Raw genomic sequence first — 20,463 nt, 5'->3', positions numbered from 1 at the left:
ATATCTCTTTGTGATTTTATCTCTGTTACATGTGTCAACGGGTGATCTTCATCGTTGGCGGAAATACCATTGTCTGAGAAAGGTCTCCCTGTCAGACGTTCGCCACTGGAAAAACTGCGAAAGGGCGGTTAAAGGGTCCTGAGAGGGTCGCAGATATACAACCGAGTCACCGGTGGCAATAGGCACGCGACCGACACGCGCCCATCTCCATCTCTCTCCGTCGTCTCATCTCCGGTTCGAGTTCCCTTTTCCATTGCCTTCCCTTTAACACGCGTGTGTGTCTACAAGATGTATGCGACCCACGCGCACGATCATGCCCGGGCTTACGTCCATATGGGATCTCGAAACATCGTGGTATAACAGTGTATAGTTTAATTTTGGAGCGATTTAATCATATTTTTTTTATAAACTCTATAAAAAGTTTTCATATCTTTTTCAAGATTAAATTTTAGGAAATATTCAGAATTCTTTAACGCTTTGTTTGTAGTATAAACAGTGAATGAAATAAATATTTGTTAATAGTTGTTAGATGTTAATGTACAACTAAATACAATTAAAAAGATTTCTACAAATCAATAGCATTTATATTTGAAATTAATTTAAAATAGTTAAAAGTAAGTTAAATATTTTTTTTTAATTCACAAAAATATAATTTAATTAACTGTTGATATCATACATCTATTTAAAAGTACTAGCATCAGTAAAATTTAAAAAATAATTCTATGCTTTAATTATTAATCTAACAGAAATATAATTAATTTACGATGTAACATAAAGAAGTTGAAAATAATTCGTACAAATATTATGTGCGTCACGATGAGTTTTGTGTAGCAGTATAATATTAGACAAACTCGGTTGGGGGGAGATCGCATTTTCGTTCGTTGATATCTCGCTGCTATAAGATCCACGGGAATATCGCGACGTATGTGCGTACGCGCTTCGGATGCGTGTGCGTGCCCATTCAGAAACTCTCTTCTTTCTAGTGGCCCATTGAAGAATCCAGCTGCGAATCGGTGCACTCGTTATCTTAACACTTTGAGGACTAAAGGATCGTACCTTGCCACCGGGACTGTATCTCTCGCATTTTCCGAGACTCTTAAAGTGATTTTCTATCTAAAAAATTAATGTTTTAAAATTTAATTTGCACCATATGTAAAATGATCATTCAACAAATTCCTTAGATAGTCAGTTATAATTAATGTTATAGATATCTCTTAATGTTCTATGGAATTCTAATAACAATTGACACTAGCAAAAGAATTATTAAGGTCGATGAAGACGAAAATGCGATCTGTCGTAACGAGGAAAATCGGACATATCTAAGTTTAGCTCGTATTTGTATGCAGATCAGGGACGGATTTAAAGTTGCCAAGGCGCCATAACATAAGGATCGAGAAATTTTTTTAAATAGAAATTTAGAAGAAAACATAAAAGACTTGTAAAGCAATATAGCTTTTCATTTTAATTTAATGTGTGATAATGTATAATTTTTTAAATTCTCCACAAAGAGAGAATATACTAAAATTTTCAATTTTTTAATTTTTTTTAAAAGCTTAAAAATTTTCAATTTATATTTCTAGATCTTTTAATTTTTTAAATTTTTTATGCATGTTATGAATGTTGATTAATTGTAGATAATTATTCTTGTAAAATTATCTCTATATATTAATAATTTTAATTATAATATATAAATTTAATATTACTTAAATTATGATAGTGCAAAATATGTAAATGTTATCATATATTTTGTACTTGCAACTTACAATATTATAGTATATTATGTATAATGTAGAAATTTTTCAAGAAAAAGTTTTCTAAATTCCATCAAATATAAAAATATATTTTAAAGTTCACATTGACTGTCATTATGATTTTTATCTTTCGGTATGACGTTAATTAGTTTGGCAAACTTCTGTGAGAAGTGTTAATGTTACACAAGGATATTTCTTTACTACAAATACTAATTTCAGACACACTTCACTAATTTATCATTTGTCCATTGACGAAATATGTATCATAACAGGAAGAGTACGTAGTTCTCGTAACGATTGTTAATTTCTCAATGCGTTTACTTAGCAATCATCAGATCATATCTTAAGCTTTTAATGATAAATTCACTTAAATGATATAGAAAAGTAAAAAATACAAAAAGAGTATACTTGTTCAATTTAAAAACAAATAAATTAAAACATAGAAAATATATATTTATTCTGAAAATTGCAAGTTCTTAATATTCTCTATGCTATGACAAATTTAATAAAAAGAGCAATTTAACTAATTATATATTTGTATAATACGAAAGTTGCAAGCACACTTCGCTTAATTTTACTTCTTATGTCATAATTCAAAACAGATGACACAGGTGTGAAAGTCCTTAATAGAAGTGGCAAATAGAGCGAACGTGCTCGGTGACGCTCGTGTATATATAAAATGTTATTAAAAATCTAATTAACTGGAAGATATGCCAGCAGACTGACACTGTAGCTAGGAATCAAAATGTCGCAATTTCACACGGCTGCAACAAGTTTAGAGACAAGTTTTGGCCAATTACCAACGATTAAACGATATCTATAAATGACGACGACGATAGTGCAGCTTGGCATGACGAGTTGCGCGTATGCATCGCGCCTCTCGATTTAACTATCGCCGTGTATATTATGTTTGTGTCTACCTGTTGACGACAGCATGAGAATCCATGGGTACGACCGACTGACCGATGCCAATGATCAAAAAATAGGTACGAGCGCAACCTGTTCGAAATAGCCGAAGTGAAACTCCTCTCTATGGACACGCTAGCGTGGATCTTTTAAATCGCTGTCACGTTGAGCTCTCAAATCTCTGGATCACCTGTAATTAATCTACGATTAATATAAAATAATGTACGTTTTTAATATAATATATGGTAATTAATATAATTATTTTTTTCAATCTATAAATAAAAGAATTAAAATTGATCAAAATGTATCTATATTTATACTTGAAGAATCGTGTATATGTCAATATTAGTTTTAAGATTATTATATGATGAATTTTAAAAATGTTTAATTAATTTTCTTTATTTTGCAGGTCAGGAGATCACTCACAACCGCGAAGGTGGCTAAGCCCAAAAGGAGGAAGGAAATCTAATTATAGAAGTCGTTGTTGCCGCGTGCTCAGCAAAGACGATGGAGGGTGTGAGTGCGGGTGCACGAATAAGAATCGGTTGTGCATTGGACGGTCATAAAATGCAGCCTGCATCCGCTCAACGCAGATGTACTACGGAACGGGGTTCGTTCCTCCTACGAGGAGTAGTCCGCAAAGGATCTCCCGTTTCGGGGTTACGCGGCCTACCGAGATATAGACCTCGAAGAGGACAATGAACTAGGAAAGATCCGCGAAACATGATTAATTAAACCGCGCGTGAGATCTTGCTCAATTTTTGTTTAATACATATTATTTATATCAAGATTATAAATAATACGGATGACAATTTTTTAAAAGAAAAATATATACAATTTTTATAGACATTTTATCGCGAGTATTTTGTGAATAATTTTATAGACATTTTATACGCGAAAAGATATATCTGTTTACATGAATAATTATAAATATAATTGCACTCATTTTGTTCAATGTAAGATATAAGAATATATCAAAAATATTTTGAAACTGAAATATATTATAAATATTTGATATTTTTATGAATCAATTGCTTAATCAAGGAAACAATGAAAGCGAATATTAAAGTGATTAGACATGTTATCACATGCATGATGATATGTACTCGGTACTTCATTGAAACGGTTTTTTGTCCAAGATGTTAAAGTAACGCGCTATCTTGTCGTATATTCATTATTTCGTTCATTATACCGTCCATTCATCCGGGAGCCATGTGTTTCATTACTAACCCATACGGTACTTCCTGTGTACCATGATAAAAAAAATTCTAGTCAAGTTGTACCGATCCGTATTATCGCAATATCGTGACTTTTTTTATAATTTAAATATATTTTATACATTCAAGATAATGAAAGAATCAAAATTAGATGATCATATTTAGCGTTAGATGCAAACTAAAAACACGTGTATGTGAAAGCAGAGATTTTTTTTATGCCTTAATTATTAAAAGACTTGAAGAAATCATTATTTTCTTCACACTACCTTGCGATATGGGTAGATATTTCCTTTTCAATTTTGCTAACGTAAAATGTGCTTAGCTTTCGCTGATTGTTTCTGGAGCAAAGACTAACCGTGTCGACGAGTTCCAGCTGCTAGATCTCGCGCGTGATCAACTCGTGCCGGCACAAGCTGCGATTATTATTGTTTCCCTTTTTTCTTCACTCTCTCTCTCTCTTTCTCTCTTGAAGTAGCCGAGTGCATGCCCATGACGTGGCCATGTAAGGGCTAGGCGGGGGTACCACGTCGCGGGGCCGCTAATTTTAGATCGACTCCCGTGCTTCCAGGAGTCGACTCGGCGAATCGGCAGCTGGTGATTCGACGAGCTGCTGCTGCTGATGATGTTGCTGCAACGATCTCGTGAGTCCGGCACAATCACCGGTCATCCTTCTTCTCTAATTCTTGGAGAAGGTCGATACGTTCAATCCTCCTCTAGTCCAGAATCCTACGACCCCTCTTTCCTAGAAATATGAGACCACTATTAAAAAACTTATTACATATGGTTGAGTTGTTAAAAGAGAAAAGTTGTTGAACGCCGGGCTATTAACTCCTGCGCAAATTTTAATTATCCGTCTAATTGTCACAAATTGTTAAACATAAATGTATGTATATGTATGTATGTTGACAATTAAATGGATAGAATATATATCTTTTGTTCTTAATACAAAACAGAACCCGATGTCGGAACGAGAAGAAACGGAAACAGAGCGGAGAAGACTTTGGGAAGACTTCTCACATAGAGAGTAAAAACGCATCCGATGCATCCTTTCGTTTCCAATGTGGAAAGGGGAAACGCGCGTCCCTTTGAGCGCGAGCTGAGGCGGCAGGAGGTAAGTCGAGAGATCTGGCAGCGGCTGGTGCAGCGGATGTTTGAAGCTGCTGAAGAAAGCGAGGCGATGATTCCTGTTGTGGCTTTCCTCTCGCCGCCTCCTCCTCCCGGTCAGCGGTAACCGCACCGCGTAGGAAACACATTTTGGCGGATGTGATGTTTAGAGGACAGAGAGAACCACCCCGCGACTGACAAAAAGCCCAGCGCCCCTGTATAAATAGGCATCGATGTGCGGCGGTGGTTGCTGACACCGTGGCTTAAAACGTGATATCGTGCGCTTTGACCCAGATAAGTCAGATTGATTGTTTATGAAGCGAGAAACGGACCTTTTTCAGATCCCGTTCGAGAATATATCTTCAGCGGAAGAAAAAAAAGAAAATGATATCAATCTCGCAGATTCGTTAACTATAAAGTTATACAAGTTAACATTTATAACTTTATTAATTTTATTAGTAAAAGAACTTATAAAAATGATTAAAAAATAAGTCTTTATAACTTAAAAGAAATTCAAATATTAAACAATTTCAATTTTATTTCAGCAGATCCATCGGTGAATGAAAGATAATAATATTAACAATATTTATAACATTCTGCGAAAATATAGTTTCCCCCCAATTAGATAAAAAATGATTTTTATTAGAACAATTATATGTTTAGAGATTCTTAGTCTGTTAGTATAATTCTGAAAATTATTGTTCTCTCATCTGAAAGAGTTGCATTTCATCTATTATTCAGGGATGAAAATCTCTGAATTTTAAATGCCCAAAAGAAAGAATTAAATCGAAACTGTTAAAAGCGCTCACAAATTTTTTATATGTCCAAGACGCATGGGTTGCTTTCTCTTCAGGCTCCTGCTGAGGCATCTCCTGAGAGACCTCCTGGCGTCGTCCAGCATGTGCACAAGGGCCCTCCTCTTTGGTTTTTGAATTGTTCTATCCGTTCATTGGTCTTATTATCCAAAGAACATATGAAAAAGTCAGAATCGGGCTCGAAGACCAACGCAAGGTTCACACCTCCTCGGATTGTAAATAGATTCTTCTTGTAGTCGGCTACGTATAGCGTGTTAACATCCTGGGAGATAATGAATGGGACCACCAACCATTTACTGATAACATGTCATATTTTAATGCCGGCAATATTTGATCTATAAATAAAAATATCATCTTAAAAAAACAAATTTATACATAAAGTATATTTTCTTGCCAAACTATTTTATATAATCTCTAAAGATTAAATCCTACATAGATATAATCTCTGGAAATTTTAATAATTATTACTCTACAAAATGTAATAATGTAGTACTTCTTTCTTAAATATTTAAATGTAAAAAAATAGCGTTAACATAAAAATCGTAAATATACAATCGGGAACGGCAACACGACATATAACAGTGCGCGATGTATATAGTCTCTTTTGGGGGTATCACCTGCTCTTATTGTTTAACCGTATGAAATGAGCCGACGTCCGGTGCTGGACCAGATTGCGGCCGGCAACGGCGCGTGCCCGATTCGCGGAAATCCGACACTCTTACTTTTACGATTCTACACGGTGCACAAGGGACTTAAAAAATCTCTCTAGAAAAGTTACACCCGTCCTACGGTGCGACATGTGTCTGGAGGTATCGCATTTGCATATATCTTGGATTATATATGTATATCATGATTTCATTATAAGTTTTTTTTTTAGAAAAACGCGGATGTTATTATTACAAATAAACAAGTTCAATTAAATTTGAATTGTTTTAATAATTTTATGATTCTATGATTCTTTGAGAGAAAATATATAAATTAATATAAATATTTAATTTTAAATGTTAAATAGTTATATAAAGAGATATTTCAGAATGTGAAAGTTTTGAACAACATAGTCTTCATATCGAGAATGTCGTAGAGCCACTTCGGTCTAAAGACTACGTCCAGTCGATGAACAAACTGATGCCCTTCAAAGACATATGTAACCTTTTAAAAAAATATATTTATATTTACAAAAGAAGTGCGTGATGTATATAATTTAATATGTAATTATCCGTACGTAAAAAAAATCTGGCTAACATTCTATACTTCAGATATTTAAAACTTCATATATACAAACATCATATTGTATAAAAATATGCATCTCTTTCACCTCTGTCTTAAATATTTATATTATATTATATTCAAACTGTAACAGAGTATATGTATTCAAACACAATATTATTCGATTTTATTCGGATCTATTTGTTCTCAGTCGATGTATAAATCTCGCGTATAAGATAAAGAGAAAGAGAGAAGAAAAAGATATGAAAATATACATAACAAACTAACGTCAACTGGAAAGTGCGGCGGTTGCACGCGACTCGCTGCGATACAGAAGAACACGCTGACAGTTACATATGGCTCCGGATATGTTGGTGTGGGTATACTCCAGAGAACTTGATACGTATAAAAATCGGCAGTTCCTTCTCTGTTGAGACCGATAAAATCTACGTAGAACATCCAATTTTGTAAAGCCTGCAAAAGAAATTAATAAATCGCTCGTTTCCTTTTTATTCTCGCGACGATCGATCTTTGTTTTCAATTGCACCGATAATTGGTTCCATCTGAGCATTTCTTCTTTTATACATCGCAGACCGTTTCTTATGTTGATTTTTCCACACGTGGGCCATTTTGTTCCAGAGTAATTGAACGAAGATTGATGATCCTAAACGATCAATAGAGAAATGATGATTAAAAATTTATATAATTCTCTCTTTTGTAATGATGATCTTTATAATATTGAATAATAATCAGACATAATTATACGTACATAGGAGATATATACGGGAGATATCATTCCAATGATAATGTATAAAAGCGTTTAAAAATTATATGTAACATTATATATAATTGACTATATAATTGACATGTACATAAAGGTTAACAAACCATAACAGCAGCAATCTTTATTGCAGCAGTAATTGCAGAATCGATAAATCTTCTCATGAAACGTGTCACATCTTGACAGGATTCTAACTGATGTTCTTTCACAGGCCATGTATTATATATTGATCTTTTTCGCATAATCATTTTGATTAAATTTTTTTTGCAGGATAATAAATTTTAAAATACCATCTTCGAGATTTCGATAATTTATTTTATCGAAACATAACAAATCAATATATATACATATATATATATATAATATTGATTTGTTACATTCTTCACGTTTAAAAAAAAATCGTTTCTACGCAGATTTCATGCATTCACCATGATTATATAAGAAAATGTATCATGATATATATAATTACCTACAATCATATACAAGATACCTAAACACATATGTATTATAGTTAAATATGTATACATATACGACAACTTTAATCGAAACGAACGGTTCGTAATACTATATCATTAAAGCTCATATTAACAGTCGGTTTTAGAGTGATTAGAGTGGTCATGTTGATTACGTGCCGCTTTCGTAGACGCTTCCAATCCTGTTACGGCCGCTAACACTTCGAACAGGCTTTCCATCAATCTGCCAAATATTTCTGACATCTCGTCATCTTTCCTCGTCACTACGAATATATCTAAAAGATTGATATGCAAAATGTATAAATCAATATATTTCAATTATTATATTTAAAAATTGCAGATTATGCAAATATCTAAAAAAATGAGCAATAAAATACATAAAAATGATAGTCTATTATTTTTTTTTTCATTAAAATTATATTATAAAATATTTCTTTATTGTCTTCTTTGTTCGAATTATATGGAAATATGTAACGCGCGCGCGCGTACTTTTAAACTCACCTGATCTATCCTGACCTATGTATTTGCAGTACATATTAACGGCAGTTGTCACATCATCGTCATCGTGAAAAGGATCTCCGGGCCATTGTGCCCTATGCAATCTGACGGCTTCGAGTGCCGGGCACCATCGTGCATTTCTCAGAAGTTCGGCGACCCGGGCAACTTCTTCCACGGCTCCAGTACCTGGCAGTGGACTAGGACTGGGTGTTGGAGTGGGTGTTCCTCGTTCACTCTCCGTGCTCTCTTCGAGCGCTCTACTTAAAGCTATTTTTATATTGGCGATCTCAACAGACAGATCCTGCAGAGGAATCTGTACGTTTCTAGCGGCGACCATTAACGCTCCTAACATTTTGTTCGATGCTTCGATTAACAACAGAAGCTGAAAATGCAGCTTATAGAGCGCTCTGCCGAGATCCAACAGCATTTCTTCGACGCCCGCTTCTGTGGTGTGGCTATCGCCTAACGCTTGAAGCTTAGCGGTTGCTTTAGCTGCCTCCAAACACTGAAAAAAAAATTGTTAATAATTTGTTTTAGATAATCATTGTATGATAATCAAAGTATGAAATGTGAAGCTTACTTCTGTGGCATGATCCTTCCTATCAAGGAATGTCTCCAGATGTTCTTGCACCTCCAGCATTCCAAAGCGCAACGTCTCATTTAAGCGCTGATTCGCAAATATAGCCACTGAGAACCACACCAAAGGCGGTTCAGCTTTTGTACTTAGTAGTTCGGCATGACTAGATAAATGGGAACCCAAATGAGAGGAAGCCGGACTGCCGTTGCAGAGCAAAGCGCTTGCCTCACGTGTAAGACCGACGGATTTGCTGCTCACATCCTGTAAAACATGAAAATTTTTTAATAAGGTTTTACAGAGAAATAGAAACAACTAAATATTGATATATTTTTATTAAACAATTTTTGATAAAAAAAAGCAATATTAATTTTTATAACACTTTTACACGTATTTTACTTTTCTCATATTCTTCTTTCACTTACTCTCAGTATCTTGCTCAGCAATTGAAAGAAGCTCAAAGTATTGTACGGAGCTTGAGTGATAAGACTTTGAATTTGCTGTCTCCAGATCTCTTCGGCGTCGTCTCGTACAACCTGCCGGAAGGGCATCAACGCGGACAGATTGGGCGATGCGTTGCAAGGTGTCACATCGCCAAGATCTCCCGCGCTCGAACCACTGTAGGCGAAAAGTTCAAGTAAATCGATTAATATATGCCTTTCCAAAAGTCTTCACACAGAAACTTACGATGTGTCAGACCTTGTGGATGAATCGTGACGCGTACGACTAGGTATTAATGAGAGAGAAGACGGCGGGAACATTCCCTGGATGCTGTTTGCTTCCTGGCCTGCTCCGGGTACTCCTCCTGGTACTTCGTCCAAGGGTGATTCCGATCCAGCTTCATCATCTGATGACTCTTCGGTCACGCCACGCTATATAATACAAAATTTTATTAATAAGAAAAATTTCAAAAAGAAGAAAAATAGAACACACAGTAGAAAAAATTGTTTTTCAATTTTGTTATATATTTACCCGTGTTGTATGTTTGCTGGATGATGGTGTCTTTTCACTCAAACTTTCCTCGAACTGTCGTAAACTGGGTTCTCGTTCCTCTCCTTCACTGAGAGGACGACGTCGAACTCCCCAATTGAAGTTATCCGTACTTTCACCCTAAAATTTTATAGGAAGCGATTAAATTATATTCTTTACATTCTCAGAAATTATAAAAAAAGCATCAAGACTTACTTCAACGCTTTCGCTTTCATATTCAAGAAAATCAAAGTCCTTAAATACGCCAAATTGTTCATCGTCCCGTCTAGATCCTCCGCTCAAATCATTATTCGCACCAGAAACCTCTTCTGTTGAAGAGGCCATGGATGATTGTCTTTCCATCAAATCCGAACTTTGACTGAATATTACCTAAATTAAAAATAATTATTAATAATATGTGAATAAAAATATATATGAAGAAATACATTGAAGAGATTAGAAGCAAATATATATAAGTGACAAATTTTTTTTTACAAAATCTCAACAATCTTAATATCTCATATTTTTAGATCGAGAAAAGAAATTTTATATTGTAATATTTAATATTACAATATGCACTTATATTTTATTGCTTTTCAATTAAATCCCTCAATTGATAATTGTCTTGAATATAATATCTCAAGTCCAACTGACTACGTGAGTTTGCTCAAGATATTTAGCAATTGTGCATATACGTGTCTTACAATTACTAATTATATATGCAGAGTGCTTTGCAATTATATATTTATTTCTGTCAGATTCTAAAAAATAAGCAATTTTAATATTAAAAGATAAACTTTATCATTATGAGCTCAGAATGAATAGCACATCAAATGCACAACAAATTTATAATGTTAAAAAGTATAAAACACAATTATGTATAATGATTTATCATTAAATTATTAATATAATAATGGAGCAGTCTGCGTATATAAGAATATACATATTAATTACACACATAAGTTGTTTTATCAAAGCAACTGTGATATAACACATTGTCACCAAATGATATTTTCTACCTAATCGACATCATTTTTTGCATAACTACAGTAGACGACAAAGTGTTAAAAGATAATAGACCTCAGATTTGTATTGGATAGTTATTCCATTATCATTTTATAAGATCCTACACAGATGTGTAAATATATTTGTTTCTACAATAGTGCGCCAACATTTTTATGAAGCTAACTGAAGCGTGAAATGATGATTTATAAAATATTGCAATTTATTCCAAGTATTGATATGTTATACTATTGTGGATAATAGTGGATGTGTGCTGGTTGCATTTAAAAATGACCTTTTACCTTGCTATATAATGTCATTGAACTAATGTGCTCATCCTAGAAAGGGGTACATAATGAGAGTCAATCGTTTTCGATAAGGTATATGATGACGCACAAACCATAGGAAAGGAACATTCACACTACTTGAATTAATAATTAAAAAATAAATCATAAAACAAAAACATACCGATGGACTCTTTGGCAATCCAACTCTCTGGCCACACGTCGTCAATAGATTTACCAAACACTCCCTGACACGACCCTATTGAAAAGAAATTTAATTTTACATTTTGTATATGCATAATTTTATACTTGTTCACAATATATGTACATTATATCATATGAATTAATAATTATACCTGTGACATCCAAGGCCTTTTCCATCCTGCAATGGCGCTATTTTCACCCGGTGATAAGGATAAGGAACAACGTGGTGAACTAATGGATTTTTCTTCAGTACCTTGACGAATCAACCAACGTCGACCGATTACTGGTGTTTGAGATAAATCAAATGTGAAGTCCATTGTCCTTCCTATTTATAAAAATGAGATAAACAAAGTCTAAATAATAAATATTTGAAGAGTTACACAAAATTAATATCTTTATATTTCTACATGATAATATAGAAAATATAGAATATAGATAATATAGAAAAATAATTTTATTGCACTTCTCTCTTTTATAAAACTTTTTAACTATATTAAAAAAGCTTCCAAATACATGTATCTTAAAAATTCAAGCAATCCTAAACATAGGAGCATAAGTATTTAGAGGAATATTATGTAATTCGAGAGATACAAGTTATGGATTGTCTTAGAAAAATATTGTTTTACACTTTCAATTTACAAAGCGATTACAATCTATCGCTATTGTTATTCTTATCGCAACCTGAATGTTGTATAATAAATTATCCGTTCCATGTATGCGTCGCAAAAAGGAAAAAAACAATAATAAATGCAGAAAAAATAAATACGCATTAATTTACGCGAAGACGTAGACTTACCCGGTAATTCCTTCTTCGTAAATATCTCTGTATCGGTGAAACTAGGATGCGGCGACGCCAGCGAGGAGTCCCAGGATGAACCATGCATCGATGTCGGTGGCGCTACGAGTGTCGACGATCTTGTCACTACAAGCTTCAAAATTTTAAGCGCTTCTTTCCAGTGAGTGCCCTAAGAATATCAGTTTTCTCAATTATACAAGTTATACAAATCGCAATCGGTTAATACGCTATATATTTTTATAATAAATATTGAATTGATATTTACACGTGCAACTATAAAACTAATTAAATATATTTTACCTCAACATATTTAGATATCACTCTCAAAAGTTCAGTATTAATAGGTTGCGCAGCTGGAGACGCCAGATCCACATAATGTAACATACAATGTATAATACTGAGTACTGACAACGCTACACTGCTCGGACCCTTTTCTAGGACTTCCACGAGGAAAGCAAGCATATTGAAACTAAGGTGAGCATACGAATCGTAAAGATATTTCACCACACATTTAGTCCATTGAAAACTTTCCTTGCTGAAAGTACGCCGGCTATATAATGTCATGACTGTACCGAGATTTTCTAATTTCTTCCCCTTTTCTGCACTTACCTGTAGAAGAAAGAGAAGAGATAAATACTATATAGTTATATACGCGCGTATATATGTATATATATAACAATATTATATTTTATATATTTTATTTGTTAGTGATGAATAAAAGATTAATGAACAGAGTCTTACTTGCGCAATGTTTTCGGCGCTTCTGATGCAAAGTTCGTTAGCATCTTCATAATTTAACAGCATGTAAGGCAGCAACGACACAACATTCATGGGGAACGCGAGGCTTTGCGTGGGATCAACTACCGGTAGATCCAACAAAGGTGTAAACTGAGAGAGCAGCGTAACGACTGGTTCGTATGTATTCGGACTGGTGCATCCTTTCAACAGAAGCGCGTGTACACCAGGAAACGAAGTCCACCGTAACTGCTGTTGCAATTTTTCAACCTTGTCTCTGGCATCTGGTCGATCAAGTGGTAGTCTGTGCAACACGCGACTGAGGAGCCGCAGCGCCAAAAGAAACTCATGCTCGTAATCCGATTCCAGTAGAGACACTGCTAACCAGAATAATTGTGCTAATATCGTCATCTTGTCGTCCTGCGTTGCAGAATCGCCCAATAATTTCAAGGACTGTGCTGATCTTGATCTCGACAGATTCGAATTGGGATATTTATTACCACCAACTCTGTTATCAACTTCTGTAATAAAAATATTTTTTGAAAATATCTGTAAATTATAACTAAACATCTTTAATAGTATTATATGTAACAGAGGAAGTTTACATGTGGTTACTGCAAGAAGTATTATTAATAATACCTTTCATATCGCTGGTTGTAGAATTGCCACCGCTGGATCTCTTCATACAATAACTGACCGAGTAACTGGTGCTTCTTGTATGTCCGCCTTGATTCAAGTGAGAGATCATATGTGGTCCAACTGGATAACCGTTTCCTCCACCTGGACTGCGCTTTCCTCCGATTACATTTCCCGATACAGGATCCTTATTATTAAGATTAGGTGTTGATTTGAAGATCTCTTTCATAAAATCAAGCGGCCTAAAGTCCGATTCGAGCGAATCAACAGCTGCTTCTAATGTTAGCAACAATTCTGTTACATATCCCTAATGCACAAAAAATAGATATAAAATATATACATGCTATTATTTGCATTAAAATTTCTAACTATGCGGTTGAAAATGTTTAACATTACCTGCATATCCTCGCCTTGTTCGGCGACTGTTTCCACTAGTCTAGATAAGATGTCGGACAACATCCTAGATGTTATAGGAACACGTAACGCACGAAAAACTTGTAAAGATCTTCCCGCGTAGTGTCTGGACGAGCAAGAAAGACCCAATTGCAACGCCGTCTGCGCCCATCTTTGGCTGACTAATGCATGAGGCAACGAATCTCTAAAGACGCGTAACACGTGTCGCAATAATACTGTGAGTTGTTCGGCACTACGGACCCACCATATTTTGGCAGTCATGTCCTCATAATTCCACAGCGGTTGATTTGTTCTATTATTGGAAAATATTTAATTAAGATTTAATATTTAATTAAAAAACTTATTAGAGAGAGAGAGAGTAGAGGCAAATAATTTTATATATATATATATATATATACCTAGATGCTAAAAAATTAATCAAGGATTTAATAACGTCTTGTATCGGCATATTGGGACCTGGTTGAGGGCCGTTCCAATTGTTCGCGTCTTCTGGCGTTACAATAACGGGTGGTACCGCATTCGTCGTTGGCCCGCTCGCAGATGGCCAGCTATTGCACACTGCTGATTCTGCAAAATTTTTTACTTTATTATTTTCTACTAACTTTTTTATAACATTCCAAGATAAAAACAAACTTTAACGTACTTATACAAATCTATGTAAATATCATACCGTATGCATGAGAATTTCCATAATCCTTATTGTCATCTGCCGATTGATTCGAATGATTCATTGACATCGGCGGGGTCGATGTCGAATTTGATAAAGACGAATGTGTTGGTGTACCATCCGCAACTGATGAAGAAGGTAGCGGTGGTGGAGGTGGTGGAGGTGGAGGCGGCGGAGGTGCCGGTGGAGACGCTGAAGAATCGAGAGGCATAGGTGGTGGCGGTGGCGGCGGTGGAGGAGGTGGCGGTGGCGGCGGTGAAGAAGGTGGAGGCGGCGAAGACGACGGTGGTGGAGTTGTGGGTGGCGGAGCTGGTGGTGGACCATACAGATAACTATCAAATTCCGGGTCCACTTCTGTGAAATTGTGCTCCAGCACTGGTAACGCCGGGGTAGATAATCCCAATCCCAATTGCTCTGTCTTGGAGGCGAGAAGCACGCGAGCTACGCCAAGATGATCGCGATGATCACCGAGCACGACGAGTAGATTCAACAGTAGGCAACGACAATGATCTCGCACCAACGGCCTTGAGTGATCCAGACCGAGAAAGACTATGTGCAACATCAGTGGAACATGTATGGCCCAATCTAGTTGAATTCCGTCGACAACTACGTCGGTGAGCAACATCACGGCGATATTACACCTAAGAGTTACGACAGAAGAAAATTATTAATATGTATTGCTAGGCAAAGTAAACAAAAATAGACATTATAATTACCTATGGAACCCGCTTATTGGCTGAGAACTGTCAGGCAAATATTCAGTTAAAGGAGCGAAGTATCCACCGTATTCTGGCATCGGTAAAGGATGCGGTTGAGGAATATCGAACTTCTCGTCGACACATGGCATTTTTCCGTTCACTCCAACGGGCCCATTACGAGCGGCGTAACACGATTCGTCGGTAGTTAACTGGAAATAGATTAATTACTTTTATATTGGATTATTATAAGAAATGAAGCGATATATTGTCGAATCTTCTTCACTTCGCAGTTGAAAAATAAAATTATTCAATCGTATGATTTTATGATTCTTTATAATGCTAAATGTTACCAAGTTTTAATTGAGTTTCTACCTCAGCTTCCGTGGTCGGAGTTGATAAATCGTCTGGAAGAACTGGCGGACCGCTTGCAGTCCTCGTCTTTTCCGCCCTTGGAGTTTGAAACCCCGCGAGAGCTCGCAGCGCGGTATCCGATTTGGAACTATGAAGAAAGTACAAAGGTCAGGAAACCATATCATAAAATGTGTATTACTATATAAAAAAAAGATTATATTTGAAGTTATCTGTTCTAAAGATTTTAGATCTACATTTTTAATTAAAATGCGGTTTAATCTACGGAATTAAAATACGATTTAATCTATGGAATATTGACGATGTAAATAGATTTCTGAGTAGAAAAATGTTTACCCGGTTTTGACAGGATCTTCTCCGGAGTGTCTTTTCGTATGAATAGTGCCTTTCTCGACGCCAAGATCACGGGGAGGATTGGCAGGATCGGCCGCAGGAGCGTCGCTATGTGACGAGGCTTTCCGCATGCTGGTGAGCCGATAAAAGGGCGGCGTTTCCGTCCGTTCAATCAGGCAATTCAGAGTCTCAACCGTTTCTAATTCCGTCATCATTTCGTCTACGAGTCGATCCGGACGGGCCCGCGCTAGATACAACACCACGCGTTTTGCCTGAAATAATTATTCAATTTCAATACGTTCAAAAATTACATCCGGCACTTTGCCACAATGAATAAAATCATTCTAAAAGTATCACTTACATATGGTAGCAGCTCTTGAGGCGCCATTCCCGAGATGATAATCAAATAGCGGATTATAACTTTAAGATTGTTCGGCCAGCAGCCGCACAAAGTTGCCCAAAGTTCCTCGGTCTCTTTAGGATGCTCATCCGAAAACTGTGATACATTTAAATCGATGGATTAAATCATGTTTAATGTGATTTTTAAGAGGCTAAAGTATTTTAAGTACCTTCGCTGTAATATAGAAGAGATTGTTGAGCACCATCTCCGTCGCCTCTGCGCTGCCCCAGCCTTCTCTGCGTGTTCCTCCGCGTGTTACATCGCTCGTGTAATACTGAAAACGTTAATTATTTTAAAAAACATGGTACATGATAGATGATAAAATCTCTAAAATTTTTTAAATAGCTGCTTAAATAAAAAATCACTAACTGTATATAATAATTTTTAAATTCTAGCTACATCAAACTATGTGAACATTAGTTCATTAAATTTAATGATCTCTGTTTGCAAGATGTGGACAAAACGTCATTAATATTCATCATTCAATATCATGATATTGGAAATCGATTACAATAATGCTTGCATACAAAGTAAATGCTGTCGATAACCATTTGAATTATTTCCTTTCTCCTAAACTCCTCTACTTCTATTGATCAAAGTTAATATCATCATTAATAATCAACGGAATTGTTATGTATGATGTATATACCCCTCTCTATTGATTAAATTATCTGAATAGTCATAAATTTTATTCTCAAAAATCTAAAGCATCGTATTCTAGCACTTGGATCACCCTATCGTTTTAATTATGTTGTTCGTAATCAAGTTGAAAGGGATCATTATAATGATAATCGAATGATAAAAAGATGTAGTAAAAAGAAATATTGGTGCCACCGGGTATCAATCCCGGGGATTTGAGCTGCGTCCCCAATCTTGAACACGATAAAGAGAATTATTTATTACGATCGTCGATAATCTCGCACGCAAAATTTTACTATATATTTTTATCGAAATTTTTGTAAGTTTTACTTTAATTATATGACTATGTATATTGTATATAATTTTTCATCTTTGCTGAATATTAAAATTCTATATTTTATATAGAGTTTATCTTATAAAATAATATTCTTTGTAAAAGAATTGACCATATGTTTATGGTATTTTATCATTAAATTTTTGTTTATGCATACTTTGCGACATTTATATACATGTTTGCGAACTGACCGTATTAAAATCGGAATGTAATTCTATATTTTTAATTTATAGTCTGGTTTGATGATCGTTTAACAATTTTTTATAAAGCTGTGTCCAATTTCCTCAAAAGCCAATCGAACTACGTTGAAAACTACAAAAAAATTTCAATGCACTTTCAAATTTGTGACATTTATCCGCCCTAATCAAAAGCCAATACACCTATATAACCCATGTATACATGATCGCCAGATAAAAATCACCAATATCTAAGATGACAAAACAATTCAATTCAATTTTATATAAGTGAGAGAAAGTTCTAGACTGAGATAGTGCATTACTTTTTTAATATAATAAATTCCCAATTATTAATGACAGTCACTAGTATTAAAATATGAATTCTGACGATCCTTGATTGGGATATGTTGTGGCTGTCTCACAATTTCTATTTAATTTTAATTTTGACTTGTATATTTCACTATAAATTGATATTGATTATTGCTTTATGAAGAGTTAAATATTACTAATTTTGCTTTTGCACTTGAAAAGGACCACAACCATATGGTCGAAATGTCGTGAAATTAAATTTTACCTGCTAGTTTGGTCGATTATTTCAAAAATTTATTTTTTAATATAATATTTCTAGCCAGAAATAAATCACGTGTAACTTTCGAAATAATCAAATACATCATGGTGTAGCTCATTAATTTTACACAATGCACTAGAATAAGCATGAGAAGCTTTCATCATCGCATATCTGAAGCTTCTCCCCCAGCTGTAACTCATCAATCAGAATTCACAATGATTAAAATCAAGTATGTATCACAAAACCTAGCGTACACGCATGCGAAACGGCGAGATAAAAATAGGATATCTTCCAAGATCATCACTTTTATAAGATTCTCTTCTAAAAGTAGATCACTCGTAATATTAAAAAATGATCATTAAGTATAATTAGAAGGCGTAGTTCAGACGATAGAGCTTAGCATGCGAGAGATACCGAGATCGATCCTCCAAGATTACTTTTTGGATCCTTTTGCCAAAAGTGGATCACAATCGCGATCCAAAATGATCCTGGCAACAATCCAGATCACAGGGGGCGTAGCTCAGATGGTAGAGCGCTCGCTTAGCATGCGAGAGGTACCGGGATCGATACCCGGCGCCTCCAAGATCCCTTTTTGGTTCCTTTTGCCAAAAGTGGATCATGATCGCGATCCAAAATGATCCTGAGGACAATCCAGATCACAGGGGGCGTAGCTCAGATGGTAGAGCGCTCGCTTAGCATGCGAGAGGTACCGGGATCGATACCCGGCGCCTCCAACATTATTTTTTTGATCCTTTCACCGAAAGTAGAGCACTTTTCTGGATCTGATTGATCTTGTTACAGAATCACATCAACGGGGGCGTAGCTCAGATGGTAGAGCGCTCGCTTAGCATGCGAGAGGTACCGGGATCGATACCCGGCGCCTCCAAGTTTTCTTTTTGTCCTTTTGTTCAAACTAAATCATTTACGATACTTGCAATGCATAGCAAGAATGCAATTTATCATCATGAAACAAGTGGAGCACGTTTCATACAAGAAAGCAATTTCTCCGACACCTTCATAACACGTATACATTACTTTCTTTCGAACAATAATTTTGTTTTTAAAAGTTGCTTGTGTTATGTCGTTGTATGTCTGTTATATGTATGCCTATTTATTTTTGATTAAAGAGTTGCACTTGCTATCTATCAAGGAAAATATTGTTTAATTAAAAATTTAATTTAAAATTCGGTTAGCTCATCAACTTTCTTTCATAACTGAAATACACAACTTTTAAAAAAGTACCACGAATTCTGATTGTAAAAAATATGGTTTAAATATGTATGTATATCATTTTGCAATGTTTCATTAGTTTCATTTCTCGAATGACAATATTATATTGTCGTATATAAATATCACTTTTGGTGATATTCTTTTTATCAATTATATTATATATTAGTTTCCTTGAGCATTGCTTGCATTTAATTTTAAATTATAATTTTCCGCAATACTATTATTTCAGAGATAATTATAATAATTATATAATAATGAGCTTTATTCACCTGATAATAACTCAATGGATTAGATGGTGGTGGTACATTAGGATCGACGAGTTCCATGTTATGTAACCAGGGTAGCAAATATTGCAGTAGTAATTGCCGAACTTCTCTACGGGCTGTTTGAAATCGATGTGTAATTTCTGAAACATGTGAATTATCGAGATATTAAATGAAAATCACATCACATCAAATTACATTAATAATGCTATTCTATCGGTGTATATATTTCCTGTTATTCGACATCAATTGCTGTTATATATTAAGCTATCATTGACCCTGTAAACTTTGTTATAAACCCACATAAAACAATATGTAACAATATAAATAATATACAAATATCATATAAATATTATAATATATCATTTGTATTAATTTTTTAAATTTTTCTTTCGTTCTGTTCATTATTTAAGTAAATTCA

At 35.0% G+C, this 20,463-nt stretch overlaps 2 protein-coding genes and 3 non-coding genes across 8 annotated transcripts in view; 3 read left to right on the top strand and 2 right to left on the bottom strand.

The window, feature by feature from the left end:
* Positions 1–614: 614 nt before the first annotated feature.
* LOC114932580 (A-kinase anchor protein 14) lies at positions 615–8,186 on the bottom strand. Of its 2 annotated transcripts, XM_085479807.1 has the most exons (7): positions 7,888–8,186; positions 7,547–7,663; positions 7,288–7,473; positions 6,411–6,942; positions 5,788–6,128; positions 4,230–4,616; positions 2,005–2,847 (listed from the first exon to the last, which is right to left on the bottom strand). In XM_085479807.1, exons 1-4 carry the CDS (start codon positions 8,026–8,028, stop codon positions 6,823–6,825), a joined length of 564 nt encoding a protein of 187 aa, XP_085335933.1. In that variant the 5' UTR covers positions 8,029–8,186; the 3' UTR covers positions 2,005–2,847; positions 4,230–4,616; positions 5,788–6,128; positions 6,411–6,822. The 2 variants fall into 2 exon arrangements, 1 of the variants encoding a protein (XP_085335933.1); XR_003819927.2 differs by lacking the exons at positions 7,288–7,473; positions 7,547–7,663; positions 7,888–8,186 and adding an exon at positions 615–1,113 and having other exon boundaries at positions 2,672–2,847; positions 6,411–6,826.
* A 74-nt stretch (positions 8,187–8,260) lies between these two features.
* fry (microtubule binding protein furry) overlaps positions 8,261–20,463 on the bottom strand; it is a 29,945-nt gene continuing 17,742 nt past the window's right edge. For 2 of the 3 annotated variants that reach the window (XM_029304873.2, XM_029304875.2), the window contains 22 exons: positions 20,049–20,185; positions 17,002–17,106; positions 16,794–16,928; positions 16,436–16,704; positions 16,103–16,229; positions 15,749–15,939; positions 15,036–15,673; positions 14,764–14,932; positions 14,348–14,657; positions 13,955–14,258; positions 13,322–13,836; positions 12,881–13,189; positions 12,581–12,749; positions 11,937–12,109; positions 11,765–11,839; positions 10,511–10,684; positions 10,298–10,435; positions 10,013–10,197; positions 9,751–9,943; positions 9,332–9,589; positions 8,755–9,256; positions 8,261–8,528 (listed from right to left, as the gene is read on the bottom strand). In XM_029304873.2, coding sequence (XP_029160706.1) covers positions 8,365–8,528; positions 8,755–9,256; positions 9,332–9,589; positions 9,751–9,943; positions 10,013–10,197; positions 10,298–10,435; positions 10,511–10,684; positions 11,765–11,839; positions 11,937–12,109; positions 12,581–12,749; positions 12,881–13,189; positions 13,322–13,836; positions 13,955–14,258; positions 14,348–14,657; positions 14,764–14,932; positions 15,036–15,673; positions 15,749–15,939; positions 16,103–16,229; positions 16,436–16,704; positions 16,794–16,928; positions 17,002–17,106; positions 20,049–20,185 — 5,240 coding nt within the window. In that variant the 3' untranslated portion in view covers positions 8,261–8,364. The remainder of the gene's footprint in view (positions 8,529–8,754; positions 9,257–9,331; positions 9,590–9,750; positions 9,944–10,012; positions 10,198–10,297; positions 10,436–10,510; positions 10,685–11,764; positions 11,840–11,936; positions 12,110–12,580; positions 12,750–12,880; positions 13,190–13,321; positions 13,837–13,954; positions 14,259–14,347; positions 14,658–14,763; positions 14,933–15,035; positions 15,674–15,748; positions 15,940–16,102; positions 16,230–16,435; positions 16,705–16,793; positions 16,929–17,001; positions 17,107–20,048; positions 20,186–20,463) is intronic. The other variant, XM_029304874.2, reaches the window with a different exon arrangement.
* TRNAA-AGC (transfer RNA alanine (anticodon AGC)) lies at positions 19,059–19,131 on the top strand. Its single transcript has one exon. It is a non-coding gene; the product is annotated as a tRNA-Ala (tRNA).
* TRNAA-AGC (transfer RNA alanine (anticodon AGC)) lies at positions 19,211–19,283 on the top strand. The gene has a single exon. It is a non-coding gene; the product is annotated as a tRNA-Ala (tRNA).
* TRNAA-AGC (transfer RNA alanine (anticodon AGC)) lies at positions 19,363–19,435 on the top strand. The gene has a single exon. It is a non-coding gene; the product is annotated as a tRNA-Ala (tRNA).

Source organism: Nylanderia fulva, unplaced genomic scaffold, assembly GCF_048542155.1.
Source record: "Nylanderia fulva isolate GAGA-0341 unplaced genomic scaffold, ASM4854215v1 Scaffold13, whole genome shotgun sequence".
NCBI lineage: Eukaryota > Metazoa > Arthropoda > Insecta > Hymenoptera > Formicidae > Nylanderia > Nylanderia fulva.
This window is presented reverse-complemented; position numbering and strand designations above follow the sequence as displayed.